Source organism: Cavenderia fasciculata, assembly GCF_000203815.1.
Source record: "Cavenderia fasciculata unplaced genomic scaffold Scf_Dfasci-F-a-25c12.r2-5, whole genome shotgun sequence".
NCBI lineage: Eukaryota > Evosea > Eumycetozoa > Acytosteliales > Cavenderiaceae > Cavenderia > Cavenderia fasciculata.
Window position 1 is genome coordinate 1,325,184 of NW_004457729.1, and position 26,650 is coordinate 1,351,833.

Genomic DNA, 26,650 nt, shown 5'->3' on the forward strand with positions numbered 1-26,650 from the left:
TGAGCGTGAAACGGTTAGTATGACAGATGTTCAATCTTCATAGCTAACGATGATGATCGCCAGGAAATGAGTAGGGCTCACTTCCACCGGTCATGCGATAGGCAAACTTACTCTTTTTTATCTTTTTGCGACTCTAGAGAGAATCACCCAAGCCATGTCTACTGATCACGTGATAGCCAAACTTACTCTTTTTATCTTTTTGCGACTCTAGAGAGAATCACCCAAGCCATGTCTACTGATCACGTGATAGCCAAACTTACTTAAAAAAAAAACCAACCAACTAATAGTCTTTATAAATTACATTTTATTTAATAAATATTTACATTAAATTACATTTAGATTTTTTGTTGATTTCATTGACCAACTCTGATGATGATGAAGTAGGAGGGATATAACCGAGGGTGATCGCCTTTTGAAAGATTTTCAATTCATCTTGAACCGAATAATTAATAATCCAAGGTACATTTTGACAACAAAACACCTCCATTAAAGTTGAATAATGCGCAAAGGGATGACTGCCAAGGGTTTCCATTGAGGGATATTCTATTGGTGTCATGATACTATTAATCTTGTAAAAAGTACCATAAATGTCAACGATTGACTTTGCTCTTTTTGAATTATGGTCTTTTGGACGTAGAATAATAGTATGAACAATGGAAGATACAACAGCCGACTCTGTTACGAATCTCTTTGTCCAAAATCGTTCAAACTGTTGGTCATCTGGTAGACGTACCAAACTAGTCAACAATAGATGATTGTTGATTTGGTGAGGTAGACAATTATCAAAAAGAAAATCCAAAGCTTTGTAATATCCTTTTTGGCATGCAATGTCAAATAGACTTGCCAAAGCACCACTCCTATCGTCGTCAAATAATGCAGAGACAGAGTCTGGACTTTTGGTAATGATCTTTTGTTCATACAACCATTCCGTATCATTTGCAAATAAAAATATACCAATTAATTGACAATGACCAAGTATATGGGGTTTATAAACCAACCGAATCACCTTTGAAGCTAATACGTAGTCGATGGGAGATGCAAAATCCCATTTGAAATTGAATGGCAATGGAGACTTTGAGAGTACATATTCAATGGTTGGTATGTGACTTTGTAGTGTAATACAATGAAGGTTGATGGTTGGAGATAGAAACCCTTGGAATCGTGGATGGTGGAGTAGGACGTCGATGGATGACAGACTGTTACATTCTATTGCATAGCCGAGTAGTTTGGTAAACTTTTCAACTCGTAGTGGTAGTTGTGGAGATTCCAATTGAACCAATGTATCTAGTTGATTGGATCGGATAGCAGTCTCTATAATACCATCCATAAGGTGTACGTAGAACCCCATCCCAATCAACCTTGATACAAAACTTGTTGAAAAACAGTTTGGATGAATCTTGTTGGTCACAGTCTTTTGTATTTGTAGGTCTGGATTTTTTGATAGAATCAATTCAAAGCAATCCAATCTACCAAATGCAAGACATTCATTCAACATTCTAATGACACGACCATTTTCACGAGGTGTCTTTAAAAAATACTCTAGGAAATCCAAATTCCCAATTCTAATGGCTTCATTACCTCCCTGAGCATAGGGAGGATTAAGTGGTATTGGTAACATCTCCAACACATCTTTTTTACAATGTGTCTCGAATACATTGAATATAACTTGATCTTGACAATATGCAATTAGTTTCTTTTCAGGTACATTTTCAACAATCCACTTTATCATCTCCAAATGATTATTCTCCAATGCTCCAATTAATACATCTCCAATAACATTGATTGCATATCTTTTAAATTTATATATTATATTGTCTATAGTGTACATTGTTGTTTTGTTGGTGCTGTTGAGTAAATATGAAAATGAACTTTTAAATGGATGAGGAGAGGGTGGTGAATGGGTTGCATCATCCAATTTAGATAGATATGATTCCAATTGATCACAATCACCAAGTCTAACCAATACATTGATCATTTCATGTTGAAGGAATGGCACAGTTGTTGAAAAGTTTGCATCGCGTAATACGTAGAACATTTCTGTTGTGAATTGATAACAATAGGTCATAAAATGTGATTTGTATGATAGAAAGTCTAGCTTTGTTATAACTAGTCTATCAATTAAATGTTTCATTGCAACATGATTATTCTTTAGAAATATCATATGAAATACCCAATATAATCTTTCAATATAATTATTCTAAAAGAAATAGAAAGAAAGAAAAAGCGATGATTGAAATGAGTAAAGTATCCTATAAATGTTCTATTTTTAGATTGCATACATTTATAACCATTTTATATCTTTTTGATTGTTTATCAACCAATAGAATCAATTGATGTAAATGATCAAAGTGTTTGATGAAAAGATCGGTTTGACCATACTTGATATAATCATACAATGTTGTTATATCTGTTAATTTAACAGTCTTTATACCTAGTTGTTGATGTATACTAGTTACATGTTGGAATATTACTATTCTTAGAGGTTTATTATTTAATATAAACTTTATTAAATTATCTATCATCAATAGTTTATATTATCTCTATCTGTGTTCAAAGGTAAGTTAAAAATAAAGTGTTGCAATGTTGGTATACTTTTTTTTAATTGCCTTTTTTTTATTTTACATTAAAATACATTTAGATTTTTGGTCTAGTTGATTATTATTATCATTATTATTAATATTAATATTATCTAAAAACTTTGGGATAGGAAGGATATAACCAACACTGATTGCCTTTTGAAAGAGTTTCAATTCATCTTGAATTGAATAATTGATGATCCAAGGTACATTTTGATAACAAAACACCTCCATTAGAGTTGGGTAGAGTATAAAAGGATAGTTCTGAACTGAATCTGTGACCAAAGGGCATTGTATTGGGTTCACTATCATTATATTATTATTATTATTATTAATTCTAAGACGACTACGATATAAAGTACCATAAATGTCGATGACTATAAACTTTGCTCTTTTTGGTTTTAAATTGAAAATATCGTCTCTCTTCAAAATATTATTAATAATAATATTTTGAGAAATAAAAGACACAACTTTTGTCTCTGTTATGACTATCTTTTTCCAAAATCTTTCAAATTGTTGGTCATCTGGTATACGTACCAAACTCATCAATACCATTTGATTGTTGATTTGGGTGGGTGGACAATGGTCAAAAATAAAATCCAAAGCTTGATAGTATCCATTCCGACAGGCAATATCGATTATATTTGTCAATATACCACTCCCATCACCAAATAGATCCGATATTGAACCAGGATCATCTTTTGTAATGATCTTTTGGGCAAACAACCATTCTATATCATTTGCCAATAAAAAGATTCCAATTAACTGACAATGATCAATAATGTCGGGTCTATAAACCAACCGAATCACCTTTGAAACCAACTCATAATTGATGGGAGAAGAGGAGGTGAAATCCCATTTGAATTTAATGATGGGTATTGTTGTTGTTGTTGTTGTTGACTTGTCAAGTAAATATTCGATTGTTTGGATGGTTTTTGGTGTGATATAACCAATGTCAATGGTGGTGGTGGTGGAATCCGGAAGAAGAGACCATTGGAATCGTGGATGGTGTAGTAGAACGTCGATGGATGATACACTGTTACACTGTATTGCGTAACCGAGTAGTGTGGTAAGCCTTTCAACTCGTAGTGTTATTTTGAGAGCATCCAATTCGATCAAGGTATCTAGTTGATTGGCTTGTATGGCAGTCAGTAGTATACCAGGGAAAACTTTTACTTTGAACCCCAAAGCAATTAGTCTTGCGACCAAACCTGTTGAAAAACAGCTTGGATGAATCCTGTCGATGATCGTAAGATCTGGTCGTAAATGGGCCTGGTATATTGATAGAATCAATTCAAAGCAATTCATTCTACCATATGTAAGAGTGACGACCAACAGTCTAATGACATGACCATTTCGACGAGGTGAAAGTAAAAAATACTCTAGGAAATCAAAATTCCCGTGCATAATAGCATATGAGCAGTCTGATGGATTCGGTGGTATTGGTAACATCTCCAACGCCTCCTTTTTACCATGTATCTCTAATACACCGAATATAACAAGATCTTGACAATAGGCAATTAGTTTCTTTTCAGGTACATTTTCGATTACCCACTTTATCATTCCCAAATGATTACTCTTCAATGCTCCAATTAATACATCTCCAATAACATTGATTGAATATCTTTTAAATATATCTATCATCCTAAGAATATTGATCATTTCTTTGTCCTTGTTATTATTATTATTATTATTGTTGTTGTTGGCAAGTAAATAAGAAAATGATTTTTTAAATGGATGACGTGATGACGATGACGATGATAACGAAGATGATAGAGTTGGATTATCCAATTTAGATAGATATGATTCCAATTGATCATAATCACCAAGTCTAACCAATACATTGATCATTTCATGTTGAAGGAATGGTACAGTTGTTGAAAAGTTTGCATCTCTCAATACATTGAACATCTCGGTTGTGAATTGATAGTGGTCGGCTTTAAAATGACGACTGGTTGTAAAGTATGGTTTAAACGATCGAAAGTGATGTTTTGTCAAAGCAAGTCTATCAATTAAATATTTCATTGCAACATGATTATTCTTTTCAAATATGATATGAAATAGATAATACAATCTTTCAATATAATTATTCTATTAGACAAAAAAAGAAAAAGTAATGAGATATAAAGACATAGACATATTATAATATAATTATCTTTACATACCTTTAAAAAAGAAAGGTCAAGATTATTCTTGTTTACCTTTTTATATTCTTTTGATTGTTTATCAACTAATAGAATCAATTGATATAAACGATCAAAGTGTTTGATGAAAAGATCGGTTTGATTAAATTTGATATAATCATACAATGGTTCTAAATCTATTGATTTAACAGTCTTTATACCTAGTTGTTGATGTATACTAGTTACATGTTGGAATATTATTGCTCTTAGATGTTTATTATTTAAAATAAACTTGAATAAACAAACGCTATCGATCATCAAGTTTATCTCTCTATCTGTCTGTGTTCAAAGAGAGGTATGTCAAAAATAGAGTGTTGTTTTTCCCTTTATTAAATTTTACATTAAAATACATTTAGATTTTTGGTCTATTTGATTATTATTATTATTATTATTATTATTATCATTATCTAAAAACTTTGGAATAGGAAGGATATAACCAAAACTGATTGCCTTTTGAAAGATTTTCAATTCATCTGCAATTGAATAATTAATAATCCAAGGTACATTTTGATAACAAAACACTTCTAATAGAGTTGGATAATGAGCAAAGAGATAGTTCTGATGCATATCATTGATTGAAGGAGACCCTATTGGAGGCACCAAATGATTAATCTTATTCTGACTACTACTATATAAAGTACCATAAATATCAAGCATAATCTTTGCTCTTTTTGGGTTGTTGCCAAAATATCTTGGACACAATATAATATCAATGATGGTAAGAACAATGGCGACGGCAACTCTCGACTCTGTTATGACTATCTTTTTCCAAAATCGTTCAAACTGTTGGTCATCTGGTATACGTACCAAACTAGCTAATGGCCTTCGACCGTTGATTTGGGTGGGTAGACAATGGTCAAAAATAAAATCCAAAGCTTGGTAGCGTCCATTCCTACAGGCAATATCGATGATAGATTTTAATACAGTCGTGTTGGTCTTAAATAGATCCGATATTGAACCAGGATCATCTTTTGTAATGATCTTTTGGTCAAACAACCATTCTATATCATTTGCCAATAAAAAGATACCAATTAACTGACAATGACCAATAATATCGGGTCTATAAACCAACCGAATCATCTTTGAAACTGACACGAAATCGATGATGCCAAAAGAAGTAGAGGTGCAATCCCAACTGAATTGAATGGGTGTTGTTGTTGACTTTGAGAATAAATATTCAATGGTTGGTATAGTTTGTGGTGTTATACAATTAATGTTTATGGTTGGGTGTGGAAGACGAAACTCTTGGAGTCGTGGATGCTTTAAAATGTCGATGGAATTGCATTCATCCAATATATCTAGTTGATTGGCGTGTATAGCAGTCTCTATTATACCATCCAAAAGGTGTACACCGAAACCCAAACCAATTAGTCTTACGACCAAACCTATTGAAAAACAGCTTGGATGGATCTTGGTGATTGTGGTATGGTTTGGTTGTAATTGATCCGCTTGATATTTTGATAGAATCAATTCAAAGCAATCCATTCTACCATATTCAATACTTTGGGTCAACATTCTTTTCACATAAGCATTTTGAAGATGTGGTGGTGTTGACGTCTTTAATATTAAAATATACTCTAGGAAATCCAAATTTCCTCGTCTAATAGCATTTGAGCCACATATAGCAAAGGAAGGAATCAGTTGTATTGGTAACATCTCCAACACCTCTTTTTTACAATGTGCCTCTAATACACCAAATACAGCATGATCTTGACAATATACAATTAGTTTCTTTTCAGGTACATTTTCGATTACCCACTTTATCATTCCCAAATGATTACTCTCCAATGCTCCAATTAATACATCTCCAATAACATCTACTGAATATCTTTTAAATATATCTATCATCTTAAGAATATTGATCATTTCACTGTTGTTGTTTTCCTTGTTGTTGGCAAGTAAATATGAAAATGAACTTTTCAAAGGATGATGTGATGACGATGAAGATGATAGAGTTGGATTATCCAATTTAGATAGATATGATTCCAATTGATCACAATCACCAAGTCTAACCAATACATTGATCATTTCATGTTGAAGGAATGGTACAGTTGTTGAAAAGTTTGCATCTCTCAATACATTTAGCATTTCTGGTGTGATTTGATAGTGACTGATTGGTGTAAAGTATGGATTATATGATCGAAAGTGATGTTTTGTCAAAGCAAGTCTATCAATTAAATGTTTCATTGCAACATGATTATTCTTTTCAAATATAATATCAAATAGCCAATATAATCTTTCAATATAATTATTCTAAAAGAAATAGAAAAGAAAACGGACAATGAAATGAGTAAAGAATGCATATAACAGATGTTATGATGGATACATACCTTTAAAAAAGAAAGGTCAAGACTCTTGTTTATCCTTTTATATTCTTTTGATTGTTTATCAACTAATAGAATCAATTGATGTAGATGATCAAAGTGTTTGATGAAAAGATCAGTTTGACCATATTTGATATAATCATACAATGATTCTAAATCATTTGATTTAACAATCTTTATACCTAGTTGTTGATGTATACTAGTTACATGTTGGAATATTACTATTCTTAGATGTTTATTATTTAATATAAACTTGAATAAACAAACACTATCTATCATCAAAAAAAGTATAATATAATATTATCTGTATATCTGGGTTAGGGCAATGAAGTGAGTGTTTTTTTCCTTTATTAAATTTTACATTAAAATACATTTAGATTTTTGGTCTAGTTGATTATTATTATTATTATTATTATCATTATCTAAAAACTTTGGAATAGGAAGGATATAACCAACACTGATTGCCTTTTGAAAGATTTTCAATTCATCTTTAACCGAATAATTAATAATCCAAGGTACTTTTTGATAACAAAACACCTCCATTAGAGTTGGATAGTTAGCATAAGGATTGTGATCAAGGACTACCATTGAAGGAAACCCTATTGGTGGCACCTTATTATTATTATTATGACGACTATATAAAGTACCATACATATCAACAATAAACTTTAATCTTTTTGTTTGAAGAGGATCTCTTGGACACAAGATAATATTAAAAATAATACTAACAATGGAAGTAACAATTCTCTGGTCTGTGATGGATACTATCTTTGTCCAAAATCGTTCAAACTGTTGGTCATTTGGTATACGTACCAAACTAGTCAACAATAAATGAGTGACGGTTTGTCCTGGTGAACAACGGTCAAAAAGAAAATCCAAAGCTTGATAGTGTTCATTGTGGCATGCAATGTCGAATAGATGGGTCAATATACCACCCCGATCGCTGTAAAACAGTGCCGATACCGAACCAGGATCCTTTTTGATGATATATTGTTCAAACAACCATTTTGTATCATTTGCAAATAAAAAGATACCAATTAATTGACAGTGACCAATAATGTTGGGTCTATAAACCAACCGAATCACCTTTGAAACTGACACATAATCGATGGGAGAAGAGGAGGAGAAATCCCAATCGAGTGTAATGATGGGTATTGTTGTTGACTTTGAGAATAAATATTCAATGGTTGGTATAGTTTGTGGTGTTATACAATTAATGTTGATGGTTGGATGTGGAAGAAGAAACCCTTGGAATCGTGGATGGTGTAGTAGGACGTCGATTGATGATAGACTATTACATTCTATTGCGCAACCGAGTAGTTTGGTAAAGTTTTCAGACCGTAGTTGTGGTGGACCCAATTCGATCAAGGTATCTAGTTGATTGGATTGTATGGCTGCCTGTAGTGTACCATTGAAAAGGTGTACATTGAAACCCAAGCCAATTAGTCTTGAGACAAACTCTATTGAAAAAAGGGTTGGATGAATCTTGTCGATGATCGTCTGGTCCATCTGTATATTTTTCTGCTGATATTTTGATAGAATCAATTCAAAGCAATCCAATCTACCATATGCAAGAGTATCTATCAACAGTTCAAACTCATGACTATTGTCATGATGAGGTGAAATAAAATACTCTAGGAAATCAAAATTTCCTTGTTTAACTGCCTCTCTGCCCATACGCCAATCAAAGCAAGCATAGGGAGGAATCAGTTGTATTGGTAACATCTCCAACACCTCCTTTTTACAATGTGTCTCTAATACACCGAATATAACATGATCTTGACAATATACAATTAGTTTCTTTTCAGGTACATTTTCGATTACCCACTTTATCATTCCCAAATGATTACTCTCCAATGCTCCAATTAATACATCTTCAATAACATTGATTGAATATCTTTTAAATATATCTATTATCCTAAGAATATAGTCCTTGTTGTCGTTGTTGTTGTTATTGTTGTTGTTGTTGTTAATATTGTTGGCAAGTAAATATGAAAATGACTTTTTAAATGGATGACGTGATGACGATGACGATGATGACGAAGATGATAGAGTTGGATTATCCAATTTAGATAGATATGATTCCAATTGATCATAATCACCAAGTCTAACCAATACATTGATCATTTCATGTTGAAGGAATGGTACGGTTGTTGAAAAGTTCGCATCTCTCAATACATTGAACATCTCGGTTGTGATTTGGTAGTGACTGATTGCAAAGTATGGTTTATATGATTGAAAGTGTTGTTTTGCTATCGCAAGTCGATCAATTAAATATTTCATTGCAACATGATTATTCTTTTCAAATATGATATCAAATAGCCAATATAATCTTTCAATATAATTATTCTAGAGAAAAAGAAAAAGTAATGAATGAAATGAGTAAAGACAGAATGATATGTGGACCAGAGAGATGAGTTGATTGATCAATACATACATTTAAAAAAGAAAGGTCAAGACTCTTGTTTCTTTTATATCTTTTTGATTGATTATCAACCAAAAGAATCAATTGATATAAACGATCAAAGTGTTTGATGAAAAGATCGGTTTGATTAAATTTGATATAATCATACAATGATTCTAAATCATTTGATTTAACAATCTTTATACCTAGTTGTTGATGTATACTAGTTACATGTTGGAATATTACTATTCTTAGAGGTTTATTATTTAATATAAACTTGAATAAACAAACACTATCTATCATCAAAAAAAAAGTTTATTTGTTATATTAAAAAAAGAGAGAAAGCTTTATTAAATTCTTTTTTTTTAATTTTTGTCATGTTCATCTCACCAAAACTTTATGATGATCTTCACACAATTTAGTTTCTTTTTTTATTACAAAGAATAATATAGATATATAGAGAAAGAGAGAGAAATGAATAGAGAACTTATGAGACAATTACTAGGAGGACGTGATCCAATGGAAAAGATCACAGATGCTACTCCATTACCAGATACAGCTGAAACCATTCATATATCATCATTGGCATTATTAAAGATGTTACAACATGGTATGTTAAAAAAGAAAGAGAAAGAAAGATAAAAGAAAGAGTAACAACAACTAATCAATATGATTTACTTATCTTTTTGGTTATATATGTATTGTATTATAGCAAGAGCAGGTGTACCATTAGAAGTTATGGGGTTAATGTTGGGAGAGTTGATTGATGAATATACTATTAGAGTGATTGATGTATTTGCTATGCCTCAAAGTGGTACAAGTGTATCTGTTGAAGCTATCGATCCAGTCTTTCAAACAAAGATGTTGGAAATGCTAAAGCAAACTGGTAGAAACGAAATTGTTATTGGTTGGTATCACAGTCATCCAGGTTTTGGTTGTTGGTTATCAAGTGTTGATGTAAACACTCAACAGGTAAGAAAGAATAAGAAGAAGAATAAGAAGAAGAAGAATACTCATACAGCAATATATCATATACTAATCAAAAAGACTGTTGTTCTCTTTTTTTTTATTTTATTTTATTATTTTAGAGTTTTGAACAATTACAAGCAAGAGCAGTTGCAGTTGTAGTTGATCCATTACAAAGTGTTAGAGGAAAGGTTGTTATTGATGCATTTAGAACCATTAAAACATCACCAACTGCCGAACCAAGACAAATTACATCGAATTTGGGACATCTTCAAGATGCTTCTATTCAAGCTCTTATCCATGGTCTCAACAGAAACTACTACTCTATCGCCATCAACTATAGAAAGAATGAATTGGAACAAAAGATGTTACTCAATTTACACAAGAAAAAATGGACCGATGCCCTTACCCTTGAGAAATTTGATACTTATTCTCAATCAAATGAAAAGAAATTAAGTGTACGTTTAAAAAAAGAAAAAGAAAAAGAAAAAGAAACAAAGAAACAAAAGAATGTTTATAATTGTTTGTTTTATTAATTACCTTTTTTTATTATTATTTTTTTGTAGGATATATTGGAACTTACCAAATCATATCATAAATCAATTCAAGACGAAGATAAAATTGTTGATCCAGAAAAGAAGGAAGTTCAATTGGTTGGTAAATTAGACGCCAAGAAACATTTAGTTGCCGATGTTCATTCTTTAATGGCCTCCAATGTTGTTAGAGTTTTAACTGTAATGTTGGATACTACCACTTTTTAAACTCAAAACAAAAAGAGAGAAACAGAAAAAAAACAACAAAAAAAGAAAAGATATTACCCTTTTTTTTAATCAAATTATATATAAATAAAAAGACAAAACAAACTTGTATCATTTAAATCAATATTGTTATTAATAATAATATTTATTTATTTATTTTTTTGAGATATTTTAAAGAAAAAGGTACAAAAAAAAATACTTCTTTTAATTTCAAACACTACACATATATATATCCAATTAATTATGGATCATTTATTCTTTAATATAATTCATAATAGTTATTTATGGAAAGTAATAAAGAATCAAACAAGAGAGATACATGTTTATTTATCAAGACCAAAGATATATCAACCAAGAAACTATTACGATGGTACGACTGAATGGTATCTTGCCAATGGTTATTATAAAATGGTAGAGGAAAAGATAAAGAATGGAGATTTACCACCACTATCGACAATGAAAGAGATACAGTCACTGTTTGAGTATATGCCAAATTATGATTTCTTTATGAAGTTGTATATACCTTCAAAACAAGTCATCGATTCGTTTGTCTATAAAGCACCGTTTTACATTGAACGATTGTGTGCTGGCCGTCGATGTCAAGATGAACAAGATATCATTGCAATTATAAAACATATAACAAAGGAAAGAAGGCTATTGTGCTATAACCGCTTTACAAAAGATGGTGGTGGATTGGTTCTTGATGTAAATGAACCAGAACCTTGGATGGTAAGCTCTAGTTGTTTGGGTGTCTCGATCTATGGAAACCGGGTACAATTGGTCAAACTATTATTAGAAGAGATAGGATTTTGTAAAGTGGATTCATATCAAGACTTGTGGAGATGGATAAACAATGACAATTTGGAAATGTTTCAACTGTTAATGTCAAGATACCCAATCAAAGGTGATGAATTGTATCAAATCTCCATTAGATTTATAGAAAAGAAGTTTTTTAAACTATTCTCTCAACTCATTCAACCACTGTACAATGTTAAAGTGGATAGAATGACACTAAAATCAGTTTCAAGTGTTGGTAATCTTTTATTGCTAAAAGAATTGGAAAGAAATTTCAAATTTAGATGTGATGGTCCTTGCATCTCATCGGCTGCCAGCAATGGTCATTTAAATATAGTTAAATACCTTTTACACTCTAATAACTGTAGAACTATTTATTCTGCTGATATTCAATGCTCGATGGAACTTGCAAGTGCCAATAACCACATGGAAATTGTAAAATATATTTATAGTTTATTTCCAACTAGATCTTTTGGTCCAAACCCAATAGACTTTGCTATAGCTAATAATCATTATGATATGGTCCATTATTTCTTATTTGAAAAATCAATTGATACATTTTCAAATTTTTCTCTTGTAAGAAATAAAAAAAAAAAAGATAATTATAATTATAGTTTTTTCTCTAACTTTTTTTTTTTTTATATTTAGGATACAGGAGGAATAAATAATATTAAAATGTTAAAATTATTATATAAAAAAGAAAGTTCATTTACCAAATTACCAAGTTTAAAAGGAATTACGGAAATGATATCAAATGGTAGATTGGAGGAATTAAAGTTTATTCATGGACTGGACAACAAAGTGATAAAAGAAGTATTCCGTCATTCAGGACGTAATGTAAATTGGATGAATGGTATTTCATTTGAAATGGCAAAATTTTATTTTCAAGACTTACAACTTGACCACGAATCTATTGTCGATCACAATGATCTATTAAACTGTGTTGCAAAAGGTTCATTTGAATTGATTGAATTTTTGGTATCACTTTCAAGTCCTCCAAAAGAATCATTATACCTAGATATATTTTGTGTTGCTGCTTCAAAAGGACTAATAGATATTTTAATCAAACTACCATCACTATTTAATGATGAACCATTTCCAAAATCATTAAATTCCAGTAGTTTACTTGCTCGTGAACCACCACTCTACATCAACATTATAGATAATGGTAGTTTAAATATTTGTAAATACCTATTTGACACTTTAAATATTCCAATTGATAAATTAGAATGTATTAAACAATCAAAAGAATTAAATCAATATCATTTAATTAAATATTTTGAAAATAAATAAAATGTATTATAAATTACTTTTAAAATAAAACTATTTCTATATTAGTTTTTTTATTTATTTGATTTTTTTGATGATTTCTTTTTACCATTAACAAAACTAAGAATTTCATTAATATTATCATTCATGGCATTGTTATTATTATTATTGTCTCTTTCTCTTTGTTGATTTTCCTTTGGTTCCTTGGTTTCCTTTTTTTGTTGATTTTCCTTTTTTTGTTTACGTGCAACTTGTAAGAGTTGTTGTTGTTGTTGTTGTTGAATACGTTGGATGTCCAATTGTTGTTGACGATGCAATTCAGAGAGCTTGGCTTGATGTTCCATGGCAAATTCTGCTTCAAAGTGTCTTAGGTAGTTTTCACTGTCCTTGACACGTGGGTGTTCTGGTTGGAGGTACTTATCCAAAATCTTTTTAGTTTCACGTTCGTATTGGATGGCCATCTTCCAGTCCTTGAGTTGAGCGTATACCAAGGCGATCGAGTGGAGACATGGTGTAGAGATGATATTTTCTTCGCCAAAGAGACGACGTTGGTGCTTGATGGCCTCGAGGAGGAACTCGATAGACAATTGGAACTTTCTAAACTCTTGGAGGATAATGGCGACACTAGTGTAGATGGATGGACGTTCCGGGCTAAACTCGCTGCCCAAGAGGTCGGTGAGGTAGAGCACACGCTTGAGGTAGCCCATAGCTTCGGTAGGGTGGTGAGCACGTTGGCAAAACAAGGCCAAGTTATTGTAAGAGTGGATGGTGTCGTGATGGTCAACACCCATTGTCTTTTCGGTGATGATGAGGGCGTTCTTTTGGAATTCGACGGCTTGGTCGTATTGCTCGGCGTAAAAGGCAGCCATGGCCAAGTTGTTGTAGCAAATGGCAGTGTCAGAGTGGATGGCACCGTGTACTTGGTGGCAGACTGTGAGTGCCTCGGTGAGGAGCTCACGGGCCTCGTCGATACGCTTGTTGGCGAGGGCAGCCTTGCCAGCCTCGAGCATGTCGATTCCGTCTGGTGAACGTGGGTTGAGGTGCTTGACGACGCAGGCCAACTCGACAATGTCACCGAGGATGAATGGCTCGTCCTTTGTAAAGTCATAGTTGGACGATGCAATTTGGAGACCAGTCTTTAGACACAGTGAACGGAGTACACTGATACGGCTTTCAATTGGTACAGAGTGTGTAGTGATTTCAGAACCATACTTTTCTTTTACGGCTTGAGCAATTTGCTCCCACAATCCCTTTTGAGACATTCTATTCTTTGCTGAATGTTGTTTCATTTGGTCTAGGTATTGTTGATTTAATAATCTTTGTTGACGTTGTTTTTTGGTTTCCTTTATGTTGGAAGTGGTGGTGGTAGTAGAGGCGGAAGTAGTAGTATTACCGTTTCCATTTCCATTTCCATTACCGTTATTATTATCATTATTTAAGATTCCTGAACCAGTATCAGTACCAAGGAAACAATTTAAGAAATGACAAATGGTGATTGCCATTTCAGAGGAATCGGTTTGACGAAGAGTTTCGTTGAAAATGTGTTTGGCAGCACGACTGACCATTTCGTTGAAGCACAATTCCTTGACAAATGGAATCTTGCTACAGAGTTGGGAGATGAGACCCAAGTAACGAATGTTGATACCACGACTATGCATAATGGCAGTGAGTGTTTGACCATCGACTGGAGTAGAGTTGAAAACTGTAAAATCTTGCACCAAACGATTGATCATCTTTTCCTTGAGAAACTCTCCAATCTTTTCGAGCTCCTCCTTGTCGGTTTGCTTTTCCTCTTCGGTACCACCCAAAACAACTGAAGACAAGAGATTTGGATTGAAACGAACGTGTGGTTCTTCTTGGTTAAATTCAAATGGTTCGGTGGTTTCCTTTTGTTGCTCGCCTGCTTCAGCCTTGCGTTGGGCGGCAGCCTTTTTCTTTTCTTCAAATTCAATCTTTAGGTATTCGGTATAGTTGGCAATCAATTCTGGACGCAAGACGTACATTTGGTGCTTGGCGTCGGGGTAGTTTGGATCACGTGGGGTGGCACGGAGGATATCGAGGATATAACGACGACCGTCGGTACCAATGATACCCTTGCTTTCAAACGAGGTGCAAATCTTGACGGGTGGCTTGGAGAGGTCGCTTGGGCAGACTTCACGCTCGGCCAAATGCAACATGCTGGCAATCTTTTGGAGACGAGTGTGGAACTCGGCGTCGGCGACAATCGACTTGCCAGAGTCCATCGAACCATAGTGCACGACAGATGTCTTTTCATTGGAGAGGATACCTGGCACCAAACTTTGGGCAATGACACGGTGACCACGATAGTCAATGATGGCAGTGTTGATGGTCGAGATACCTTCGACATCGACCAAGTTGAAAAGCTTTACACCACGGAGATCATTGTTGGCGGCAGCACGGGCAGCACGGTCACCTCCACACTCGGCATAAGTGTCACGAGTGTCCAACGAGAAACTGAAAAAGATATTGTTGTAGACAAACATGTGAGCACGTTCGTTTTCGAGTGGATTGATGGGTGGAATCGACTTGTTGACGACGAGTTGTGCGCCACGGGTAGCAGCGTCGACAAAGTCGGCATTGACCTTGACGAGGGCACGGTCACGGAGTACACGCTCCTGTACACTATCCTTGCCGAGTTCCTTGAGGCTTTGTAACTCTTCGTTCCAGTCACGTGGTTGAGCACGTAACTCGGGGTCTGGCAAATTGAGGTTAGACTCATTGGCACGGCTAGCAGTGTACTTGTTGACTTGAGGACGACAGATCCAGCTGTTGGATGGGACGACGGGTGGCACCAACTCAAATGGATGACGTCTGGTGATGGATTGGAGGATATGACTCAGACCACGCTGGAAGAGTGGACTGATTTGTTGGAGGAGTTCGTGGAGGTTGTGAGTATGGATGGCACGGGTGGTGGATGGAGCAGGGTTAAAGGTGGTAGAGGTGCTGCTATTGACAAAGAACCCGTTCGAGTTGGCAGTGACATGTACAATCTCTTGACTGTCGAGTACACCAATCTCCAAGTAGAAAAGGTCGCCAGACAACTTTCTCAAACCTGGTACTGGGTTCCAGCCAGACATGGATATAGAACGAATACATTGAATCGATTTTCTCATAGTCTCTGGATAGAAATCCTTTAATTCTGGTTTCTTGTATCCCTCTACATTGGTTATAATCATTCTACGTTCTTCTTGTTCATTTTCCTTTTCTTTTTGTTTTTCCTCTTTTTTACTTAATTTAGATGACGATGATTTAACAGAAGAAGTAGTAGTAGTCTTTGAAGCTTTTGGTTCCTTTTTTGGTTTTTCTTGTTCCTCTTGTTGTGCTTCTTGTTCTAAATCTTCATCTTCTATTCTCTTTTGATCGATTTCATTTTCACCGGTCCATGAAAAACAACTAAACAACGATGGATTGTTCAATGTTGATTCTTCTTGTGCAGTTTCAATAATTTCACTTAATCTTTTAATATGTAATCTTGATGTTCTTTCATTATATGTTGCTACAAGGAAAGAAAGAGAAAAGAAAGAGTTAAAACTAGTTTAATGTATTTGTTGTTTTGTTAAAGATTTGTGATAGTTTACCTGGAACCATATCAATGATAGCACCATCTTTAATACCTTGGATACTACCCATTTCACTAAATTCATTCAACTTTTGACCATTTAAGACCAAGTTGTATGAAGTATGTAAACAAGTCTCAGTAGTTTCTTGCAAGTACTTGTGAATATCTGAAATTAAATCAAACTTTGTCACCTGAACATTGATTGTACCAAGTTCAACCGGTGTCTTTATACCAATCTTGAATACTTCAACTAAATACATAATAGTAGTAGTAATAGATAGAGTTAGTGTTGTGTACTCTTTTTTTGTATTTATCTTTTGATTGTTGTTAATTTACCTGTTTGTTGATCTAAAGGTATTTCCTCTGATACAGTTTGTTTTGTATCAATGGTGTTGTCATTGAGAGCAGCATCTTGTGCATCTGGAATATCCTCAATGGTTGGACCATTGGTGGTTGATTCATTTGGAAGAGTAGCCATAATGATGATTCTCTCTACTACAAAATGAGTTGTTCTTCTCTGTCTCTGTCTGTCTGTAAAAGATAGTAAAGTGCTAGTTGTTTAAAGAGGCCTCTGCAATGAAAAGGAGAGCTTCGAAAACACTCGTTTTTTTATTTAATTTTTTTTAATTTTTTTTTTCGGTTTGCACCCGTCCATCCTTAAAATCAACAACTAATCATTTGATATCGAAATTTCAAGATTTCTTCTATTTATTTATTTAATTAATTGTCTTCATCTTCATCTTCATCTTCATCTTCTTGTTCAATTTCTTTAAATGATTTTTCCAATTCTTCTTCTAATAACTTTAAAGAAAATTAATTTATATTAATTAATTTGACCTTTTTCCATTATTATTATTTTTTTTTAAAACTTACTAAATCCAAATCATTATCCAACATGATATCATTATTATTTTCTTCTTCTTCTTCTTTTATATCTTCTTCTTCTTCACCATCTTTTATATCCTTTTCTTGTTCATGTTTTATCCTTTTTCTTTTATGTGAATTTTCCTCTTGATCTTCTTCTTCTTCCTCTCCTTGTTCTTCATCCTTTTTGCCATTATCATTATAATCATTTTCTTGATTTTCAGAATCACTATCGCCACCATTTGAACTTGCACCACTCGAACTACCATCAGACTCATCACCATCTGCTAAAAATTCTTCCAATTCTTTATCTGCTTGATCAAAAGCAGCTACCATATCATGTGTTCGAACAATTTCTTCAAATTTACTTGTATTGTCCTCATTTATACTTGATGATGATGAAGCAGCTGCTGCTGGTGCCGATGATGAGGATAAAGTTGAAGATGAAGATGAAGATGATTTATGTTTACTTCCATTACCATTATCTCTAGGTGGTGGTGAATCTGAATCCTTTATTGGGAAATCATTTTCATCCAATTTAGTCCAATGCATGGCAGTTGATTCCAACCATGATGAATTTACTACATGTAATCCCATTGATATTGCTTGATTAACTTTTGATGTTCCTTTCTATAAAAATAAATAAATAGATAAATAAATAAAATTATTCCATTCTATTTTACTCTTTTTCTTTTTCTTCTTACGCGAGCAGCCATAACATGAGTAGTTTTTGGAGTGATTTCATTTTGAACGGTTGCACCCATTTCTTCTGCCAATATTCTTAATGGTTGAGGTTGTGATGAATTAATTGGATATATTCCACTTAGAACAATATATACATCTTTTAATATTTTTTTCTTTATATCATCAACTATATTCTAAAAAAAATTAAAAATAAATTAATTAATGATTTAATCATTATCATTGTTTTGTTTTGATTTGATTCTATATTTCCATCTCTTACAGTAACATGAGGTTTTTGATTATTTGAAACTTGTTTATAAAATTCAGTATGAATTTCAGTCAATTTTGATAGGATAACACGCAAATGATGATCACCTTCACTTTCATCATTTTCATTATAGATACTATTTTCATCATCTTCTTCTTGTTGATCAACTTTTTGTTTTGGTGATGATACATTTGGAGACCCAGGTGATGGAGGTGTTGGTGTATTAACTGCCGCTGCTGTTGCTGCTGCTGGCTCATCATTCATTAATTGTTGATGAGGTGATTGTTTATCTGTTGGTAATAAATTTACCATATCTTTACATCCAACAAAATATAAATCTAAATTAAATAAATAAATAAATAATTAATTAATTAATAAATGTATATTATCTTTTTCTTTTTCTTTTTTTTCCTTTCTTACAAGGAACAATTTGAATTAAATTTTTTGATTTTTTCCAAACATCCGATCTATCATCAACAATTAAAACCATTGAATCATCACATGGAAACAATCTTTTCAATGTTTTATGATTCATATCATTTGGTGTATCGTCTCGAGACAATACTCTCTCCTTGAAAACTCTTTGTTTTGGATCTACCAAACTGGCAATCTTTTGTGCATAATTTCTTGTACCCATTGTATAAATATGTAATTCGAATAATCTATTTACTTCTCTTAAAAATTCATATAAATGTGGTCTATAATAAATATTAAATTAATTTTCTTTTTCCATCTTTTTCTTTTTTCTTTTTTTCTTCTTTTCTTTATCTTGTTTACCTTAATTTAATAAAATATCTTTGATTACCATTTAAAATGATTTCATGAATATTTGATTTCTTTCTATCGATGGTACGCCAATAGGGAACCTCCATAAAATGTTGTTCCATGATGGCATGAATGATGGTATGATCCAAATCCAGTACCAATGACAACTTTTTATTGTCCAACAGTCGCTTTGCATTCTTTTCTTCAATTTGTTGTGCCATCTTGTGTGAAACGGTGATGTGTGGCTGACCATGTAGAATCGAGTGGATTGGTTGCGACGAGTCTTGGTTTGGTGATCGCTTTCTACCACTCACCTGGTTTTCAAGTGCCTGTTGTTTTCTCTGCTCGGCTACATCTCTTCCACACGTTGCACACATACCATGAAATTGCATATCGTGTGTACAATACTCTATACGTCCCAAATTTGGTTTAACCTTTGTGGTATCTATAATAGAACCTGCAGGCATTGATATAGTTCTCATCGTTCCATCGTGTCTTGCCAATACAACTCTTTCACCTGTATCCTTTTTCTCTCTTTTTGGTTTCTTTTTAATTTGTTGTGGTGTAGTTGAAGTAGTAGTTGAAGTAGTCGTTGTAGTTGTAGTTGTACCTGTAGATACATCGGTTGTTGTATCATTTGATGATTCTAAATCTAGTTGATGATTTAGTGATAGTTGAATGATGACCAATGGTTTACCTTGATCGATCTTTTCACCCTGTGAAACACACCATCTGACTATTGTACCTGCTTCCTCATATGGGTATTCTATATTGCTGTCTATCATATGATATCAGTTATATTTATAATCTCTTCTTCTTCCAGAGACCGTCTTTTAATAAAGAGACAAAGTGAAGTCAAAGACAATAATAACCCTTTTTGTTCTTCACCAAACTATTCAAAAATTATGAAATTAATGTTTTATGGTCATCTCATTCAACTCATCATTCAAGTGAATTATATGTAAGGAGTGCTCACCACAACATTAGTATATTCATTCAGAAGAGAGAGAAAGAGATAAGGATGAGTCAATCAAATATAGGATTACATCCAACACTACCTATTGAAGATCCCTCAATAGCTATTAAAAAGGAATTGACAGAGGAGGGAGAAGCGATTGTTTCAGAGTTGGGTAAAGCAATTAGATCTTTGATCAAACATTCAAATGTACATGATGTATGTTATCACACTAGTAGTAGTATTAAACAACGTTGATATGTATTATAACAGTATTCTAATAATACTTTTATTAATTATTATTATTATTATAGAATTTAATGACAATATCAAAGACATTCTCTGCACATGAACTAAATGTTACACAAACTGATGATGTATGTATTGTCGTACATCTTTTGATATGAATGAATGTTTTACTTATGACTATATCTCTCTGATCAAAACAATAGATGATACATCAAATGAGTTCACTATCGAAAGAATTAAGTTCACAAATCAACTTGTTGAGAGGTTCATTTCAAGCGTTGGATGGAATCAATAACAGTGTCACTGAAATCAACCAAAATGCATTATCATTTACTAAAAAGACACCCATGTCTAGTGGTTAGTTTGGAGTTTGGTACGCTGGAACTTGTTGTAACCAAATTTTTATTAGATTAATAATCAGGTGACATGTCAGTCAGATGATGTTGGACATGAAAATAACTATCAGGCGATCAGGTGATCGTCACACCCTCACCTAAACTTCATCATGTGATTGGTAACCTTTTCCTGATTTCTTGTAAATATTAATAAAGCTGTAGCTATAGTTGTAATGTAACAATGGGCTGGAATTCTCCAGAATAATTTTACTTTCACCATTCAAGAAAGTTGGTTGATCAATTGATTAGCGATAGCCATGTCTTGGGTGATTCTCTAGAGTTGGGAAACAAAAAATGAGTAAGTTTGGCTGTCACCTGATCAGTAGACATGGCTTGGGTGATTCTCTCCAGAGTTGCAAAAAGATAAAAAAAGAGTTGATAAAAAGAGTAAGTTTGGCTATCACCTGATCAGTAGTGATGGCCATGGCTTGGGTGGTTCTCTAGAGTTGCAAAAAAGATAAAAAAGAGTAAGTTTGCCTATCCCTTGACCCAGATGAGCTGTGCGACATCGCAAAGAAATTCTACCAAGACCTCTTTGCTGACAAGACCGACGACCCTGTCGCGCACAGAGAAATGTTAAGTAAATGGAAACCAGTAAAGGCTACCATCAACGACCTCGATCGTCCCATTACCTGCGAAGAGATCAAATGGGCCATCAACAATACCAGCTCCAGATAAAAAAGAGTAAGTTTGCCTATCGCATGACCGGTGGAAGTGAGCCCTACTCATTTCCTGGCGATCATCATCGTTAGCTATGAAGATTGAACATCTGTCATACTAACCGTTTCACGCTCAGGTCAAGCGATTTCAATTCATCATCCTTACTTAAATATGATTCAAGTTTTCGACTTGATAGTTTGTCGCACACTGTTAAGAGATCCTTAAAGTATGGTCTACTAGAGTATAGCGTTAGCTCGGAATATAAATGTACCATGTTAACTACGACTCGGTTGTTATGGGTCAGTAGTCCTATTCCAAACAACTATGAAAAAAAACCGAACGAAACGAAGGTAAGAAACTTTCGGTTGACTCTCTCTTGATGATGACCATGAAACCTTCCTTGCTGAAGAGCAAAACAAGCTGTTATAAAAGATACATACATACATACATAAACGTGTGTTAAAGTTAAATGCAACAACCAGACTATTATGAAATATTACAAGTTGATAAATCAGCAGATATAAAAGAAATAAAGAGATCATATAATCAATTAGTACTTTTATATCATCCCGATAAATTATTACAACAGCAACAACAACAGCAACAACAACATACAATAGATGATAAATTTACAGTAATACAAAAGGCATGGGAATGTCTAAGAGATGATAAACAACGTAAACTATATGATCATTCAATATTAGAGGCATCAAGACAAAAGTATTCAATCACCGACGAGATTGATTTGGATGATATGGACTATCAACAAGATACCAATGAATATTATTATCCTTGTCGGTATGTAGTAGTAGACTACACAATGGCTAATATCTTTTAAATATATTAATATGTGTATATATCATTTCATGTGTATATCCCAGTTGTAGTGGTAGATTTATGATAAGTGAAAACAATTAGTTTTTGAATAGGGTAGATCTTTTGCAAAACTCTGCAGAAAACGACAAAATATATATATAATAATAATAGAATAATAATAATAGAATAATAATAGAATAATAGATCAAATAATAATATTTTTATTAATAATATTTAACAACAACAACAACGATATTATAATCAAAATATCTACTTTAATGAACTACTATTAGTTGATTATAATGTCGTTGTTGTTTAATTAATTGAAACGAACGAATGAAAATCACTGGACATGCCAATGGTTCTTTGAAACTTCCTGGGGCCAAAAAAAAGAAGTCAACAAACAGATTTAAAATTTAAGGTCCATGTCTCACTCTATAGAAATAGAGAGAGTAAACTCTATAGAGGGTGATTGGTTCAGAATTAATCCAATTACTACCCAAAACCAAATTACACACACATATATACATATATATACCACACACACACACTTACAGAACCGATTCGATTAATATACAATACATTGAAAACTCACTTTTTCATTCTCAATTCAACATATGAAATAAGTCGACTTGGTTTTATAATATATATAGATAGATAGAAAGATAGATAGATGATTGTAATATAACACAGAATAATAATAATAAATTAGAAAGAAATAGATAGAGAGATAGAGATCATGTCAATAAATCATCAAATAACATCATCATCAATACATTTTGAAGAATGGGCACATATAAACAATGAAATACTTTATACTCAAGTAAATGAAGCTGTTCAAGTATGTTGCTTATAATCAAGGTGGTGGAGGAGGAATATCATTCTTAGTAAGACAGAGATATTAATATATTTCTTTATTTTGTTTTCCATCTTTTAATAATAGATCCAAGTAGCATTTATATTATTAACTGGAATGTTGGGATTATTTCTATTAACGACATTGGCATGGATATATTATCGATCACCTATATCAAGATTCTATGATATTAAACAATCATTCAACTTTAGATATATCAACGATTCACCATTCACTCCCATGACCAAAGAATTAGAATATAAAATTAAAAGATAATATAAATAATAATAATAATAATAATAATAATAATATTGTAAATAAAATAAAAACTTGTAAACAACTGTAAACTATAACTATAACTATGCATAGGACCCTTATAATATATTTGTCATCATTGTTTTGTGCAAGCCTTGCAAGCTGAGGTTGGATCGAGACGAGAAACTTTCAGCTAATGATCGAAATGTGATAAAAATAAATATTTTGAAAAAAGAAACCCAAACCAAACCTTTCAACAAAAAAGAAAGAGAAAAAGAAAGAAAGATTTTTTTGTTTTGTTATTACTAAAGAGAGAAAAGACAAACACAGACAAGACAAGACATCTAGCTTTGCTTTGTTTATTGTTTTCATTCATTCATTCTCTCAATTTTGATAATAATGACCAAGAATGAAAATAGAGTAAAGGGAATTGAATCTACCTCGTCTACTAGTATCGATAGCAACAATAATCAACAAAACAACAACAATGAACAATTAGTACCAAAGATATTTATAGAATCTATAGATGATCTACATATCGATACAACAAATACAATGACAACTACAAATAATAGTAACCTATCACCAACCAAAGAACAAATAACCAGACCAAGGAGGTCATCCTCTCCACTTGCTTTCTTGTCAAAGAAGTTTGGTCGAAAGAAAACAACAAATGGTTGTTTGGAAGATCATCAACATCATCATCAACACTCAAAATCCGATCCAAATAGTCCACCAACACCATCAAATTCTCCAGTTGATTTATATATACTTCAACAATATAGTAAAGATATGAATGGAAATAATAATAATAATAATAATAACACTTCATCATCTTTACCAAATAACAATGTAAATAATAATAATAATGTACAACAACAACAACAACAATCATTTCAACCAATATCATTATCACCAAAACATCGTTCTTCTTCTTCTTCTTCTTCTTCATCACATAGAAGAAATTCATCAACATCATCATCATCTTCATCATCAACGACATCATTTTCACCAACACTTGAAACTTCTGCATTTACTTTAATTTCTTCTTTCTCCTCTTTGTCTTCATCCTCATCGATCAATATCAATCAATTACCACATACTATAATATTAAAGATTATAGGGTATTTGGCAAACTTGAAAATGGATGAAAAGAATAATGAAATTAAATTGGATCGATCAAGACCTGATTTACCAACATTATCAACATCAACCAATTCTTCTCCTCCTCTTGTTTCTTCAACCACTTCCAACAACTCTTTAGATCTAACATCAAGTACCAATAATAATAATAATATTGGATCAATACCAAATTTAGAATTAGAGACATTATCAATGGTTTGTAAATTATGGGGAAAAGTGATAACACCACAAGTATTTCAACATTTTGTAGTAAAGTCACATAAACATTTAAAGGCATTGATTCAACTGTCGACACGTGGTATTATAGAGGGAGGCAAGCCATTCCATTTCCGATACATTGCAATGATTCTCGACAAGAGTAGCAAGTTTCAAAAGTTTATCAGTATCCTCAAACATACAAACAAGTTGCCTGAAAAGTTTGTTCGGGCGACTAGCAAACCCATGTTGAGCAATATCCCAAGTCAGCTGTTTAGCACCGTGTTTGATGTATGTACGTCGGTCGAGTACTTTAGATTCTATCAAAAGTGGACATCGGCAGACAACTATGCAGCGATTGGGACGGCACTGGCAAACAATACAACCGTCACACACCTGTCATTCCGAAACAGTCGACTTGAAGACGGTATTTTGACCGAGGTGATTGCTGCGCTGCGTCACAACTCGACCATTGTCGCACTTGATCTGCGACACAATCATCTTGGCAATGGTACGGCCATTTCATTGGCGGGTGCGCTCATCAAGAACCGTGCCATTACACATCTCGACATTACCTATAATTTGGTGGGACCAGAGGGTGGTGTTGCCATTGCCAACTCGCTGCGACACAACAAAACACTCAGAAAACTGTCGATGAATTGTAATCAGACCGACACACAGACTGCCATTGTCATGGCACAGGCCATGCAAAGCAATCACGAGTGTGCACTCGAATCACTTGCACTCGATCGTCTTGGCGATGCTGGCGGTGCTGCTATCCTCGAAAGTCTATGCGATGCATCGCATCCACTTGCTCTAAACGAGTTATTATTAACCGATTCAAAATTGTCTCTACAAACGGCACAGGCATTGTCACGTGCTATATCTACACCAACATGTCGGCTTGCCGATGCCATATTCCGATGCAACCTCATTGGTTGTGCGCAGATTGATATACCGTCAAATGGCGGTACGTTGGACGACCATTTATTCAAATCGATTGCGTTGAATCAAACGATTACAAGACTGTCGCTGGCAGACAATAGAATCCCCGATGAAATGGGATCACATCTTGCAAAAGCGTTGCGAGACAATACTGCCATTACCTCTCTGTCACTATCACTCAATCGATTGGGCGCCCTGTTTGCAAGCGAGTTGTCAGAGGCACTTGTTTGCAATCAAACACTTTTAATGCTCGATCTATCAAATAACCAACTCGACTATGACTGTGGCCGACAATTAATGTCTGGTCTCTTGTCCAACCATGCACTACGTCTTCTCAACCTCTCACAAAACCCATTGTCTAGCAAGATTGGTCAAGTCATTGCAAGTACTCTTATCCACAACTCTACACTTACACAATTGGAGTTATCCTATGTCGGACTGGGAACAGAAGGTGCTGTATCATTGGCATCTCAACCTCTACCACTCATCAAACTCAATCTATCTGAAAATCAAATACAAGATCAAGGTGGACTGGCACTTGCCAACTCTTTACAACACAACAAATACCTTCAAGTCCTCGATCTATCATACAATAGTTTTACATATCGCGTCAAAGAACGTTTTGAAAAACAACAAAACGATCAACATAAACATCTATCTCAATTATCTTTATCTTCAATACCTTTAAATTGGAAATTTCAATTATAAATCAAAATAAAAGAGATAGATATATAAAATATACAAA

At 33.4% G+C, this 26,650-nt stretch overlaps 8 protein-coding genes across 8 annotated transcripts; 5 read left to right on the plus strand and 3 right to left on the minus strand.

Annotated features, from left to right (window-relative positions):
- Positions 1–207: 207 nt before the first annotated feature.
- Positions 208–9,790, minus strand: DFA_00845 (uncharacterized protein; the record flags this gene model as incomplete). The annotated part of the gene is made up of 10 exons (XM_004358769.1): positions 208–259; positions 324–2,197; positions 2,280–2,515; positions 2,633–3,612; positions 3,958–4,667; positions 4,742–4,964; positions 5,100–7,012; positions 7,090–7,355; positions 7,455–9,432; positions 9,521–9,790. 10 exons carry the CDS (start codon positions 9,788–9,790, stop codon positions 208–210), a joined length of 8,502 nt encoding a protein of 2,833 aa, XP_004358826.1.
- A 171-nt stretch (positions 9,791–9,961) lies between these two features.
- Positions 9,962–11,214, plus strand: psmD14 (26S proteasome non-ATPase regulatory subunit 14; the record flags this gene model as incomplete). Its single annotated transcript, XM_004358770.1, has 4 exons — positions 9,962–10,097; positions 10,200–10,459; positions 10,576–10,965; positions 11,020–11,214. 4 exons carry the CDS (start codon positions 9,962–9,964, stop codon positions 11,212–11,214), a joined length of 981 nt encoding a protein of 326 aa, XP_004358827.1.
- Positions 11,215–11,454: 240 nt separating this feature from the next.
- DFA_00847 (uncharacterized protein) lies at positions 11,455–13,299 on the plus strand (the record flags this gene model as incomplete). The annotated part of the gene is made up of 2 exons (XM_004358771.1): positions 11,455–12,582; positions 12,655–13,299. The coding sequence occupies 2 exons, from the start codon at positions 11,455–11,457 to the stop codon at positions 13,297–13,299; spliced, it is 1,773 nt and encodes a 590-aa protein (XP_004358828.1).
- A 50-nt stretch (positions 13,300–13,349) lies between these two features.
- On the minus strand, positions 13,350–17,333 carry cluA (uncharacterized protein; the record flags this gene model as incomplete). Its single annotated transcript, XM_004358772.1, has 3 exons — positions 13,350–16,792; positions 16,875–17,105; positions 17,192–17,333. The coding sequence occupies 3 exons, from the start codon at positions 17,331–17,333 to the stop codon at positions 13,350–13,352; spliced, it is 3,816 nt and encodes a 1,271-aa protein (XP_004358829.1).
- A 242-nt stretch (positions 17,334–17,575) lies between these two features.
- DFA_00849 (putative tfiif-interacting component of the c-terminal domain phosphatase) lies at positions 17,576–20,221 on the minus strand (the record flags this gene model as incomplete). The annotated part of the gene is made up of 6 exons (XM_004358773.1): positions 17,576–17,656; positions 17,729–18,349; positions 18,403–18,597; positions 18,684–19,009; positions 19,092–19,369; positions 19,449–20,221. 6 exons carry the CDS (start codon positions 20,219–20,221, stop codon positions 17,576–17,578), a joined length of 2,274 nt encoding a protein of 757 aa, XP_004358830.1.
- A 236-nt stretch (positions 20,222–20,457) lies between these two features.
- Positions 20,458–21,496, plus strand: DFA_00850 (uncharacterized protein; the record flags this gene model as incomplete). The annotated part of the gene is made up of 5 exons (XM_004358774.1): positions 20,458–20,610; positions 20,706–20,768; positions 20,844–20,997; positions 21,192–21,210; positions 21,409–21,496. The coding sequence occupies 5 exons, from the start codon at positions 20,458–20,460 to the stop codon at positions 21,494–21,496; spliced, it is 477 nt and encodes a 158-aa protein (XP_004358831.1).
- Positions 21,497–22,164: 668 nt separating this feature from the next.
- dph4 (DNAJ heat shock N-terminal domain-containing protein) lies at positions 22,165–23,643 on the plus strand (the record flags this gene model as incomplete). The annotated part of the gene is made up of 4 exons (XM_004358775.1): positions 22,165–22,493; positions 22,933–22,963; positions 23,224–23,352; positions 23,455–23,643. 4 exons carry the CDS (start codon positions 22,165–22,167, stop codon positions 23,641–23,643), a joined length of 678 nt encoding a protein of 225 aa, XP_004358832.1.
- A 378-nt stretch (positions 23,644–24,021) lies between these two features.
- Positions 24,022–26,613, plus strand: DFA_00852 (leucine-rich repeat-containing protein; the record flags this gene model as incomplete). The annotated part of the gene is made up of 2 exons (XM_004358776.1): positions 24,022–24,960; positions 25,630–26,613. The coding sequence occupies 2 exons, from the start codon at positions 24,022–24,024 to the stop codon at positions 26,611–26,613; spliced, it is 1,923 nt and encodes a 640-aa protein (XP_004358833.1).
- Between the last annotated feature and the right edge of the window lie 37 nt (positions 26,614–26,650).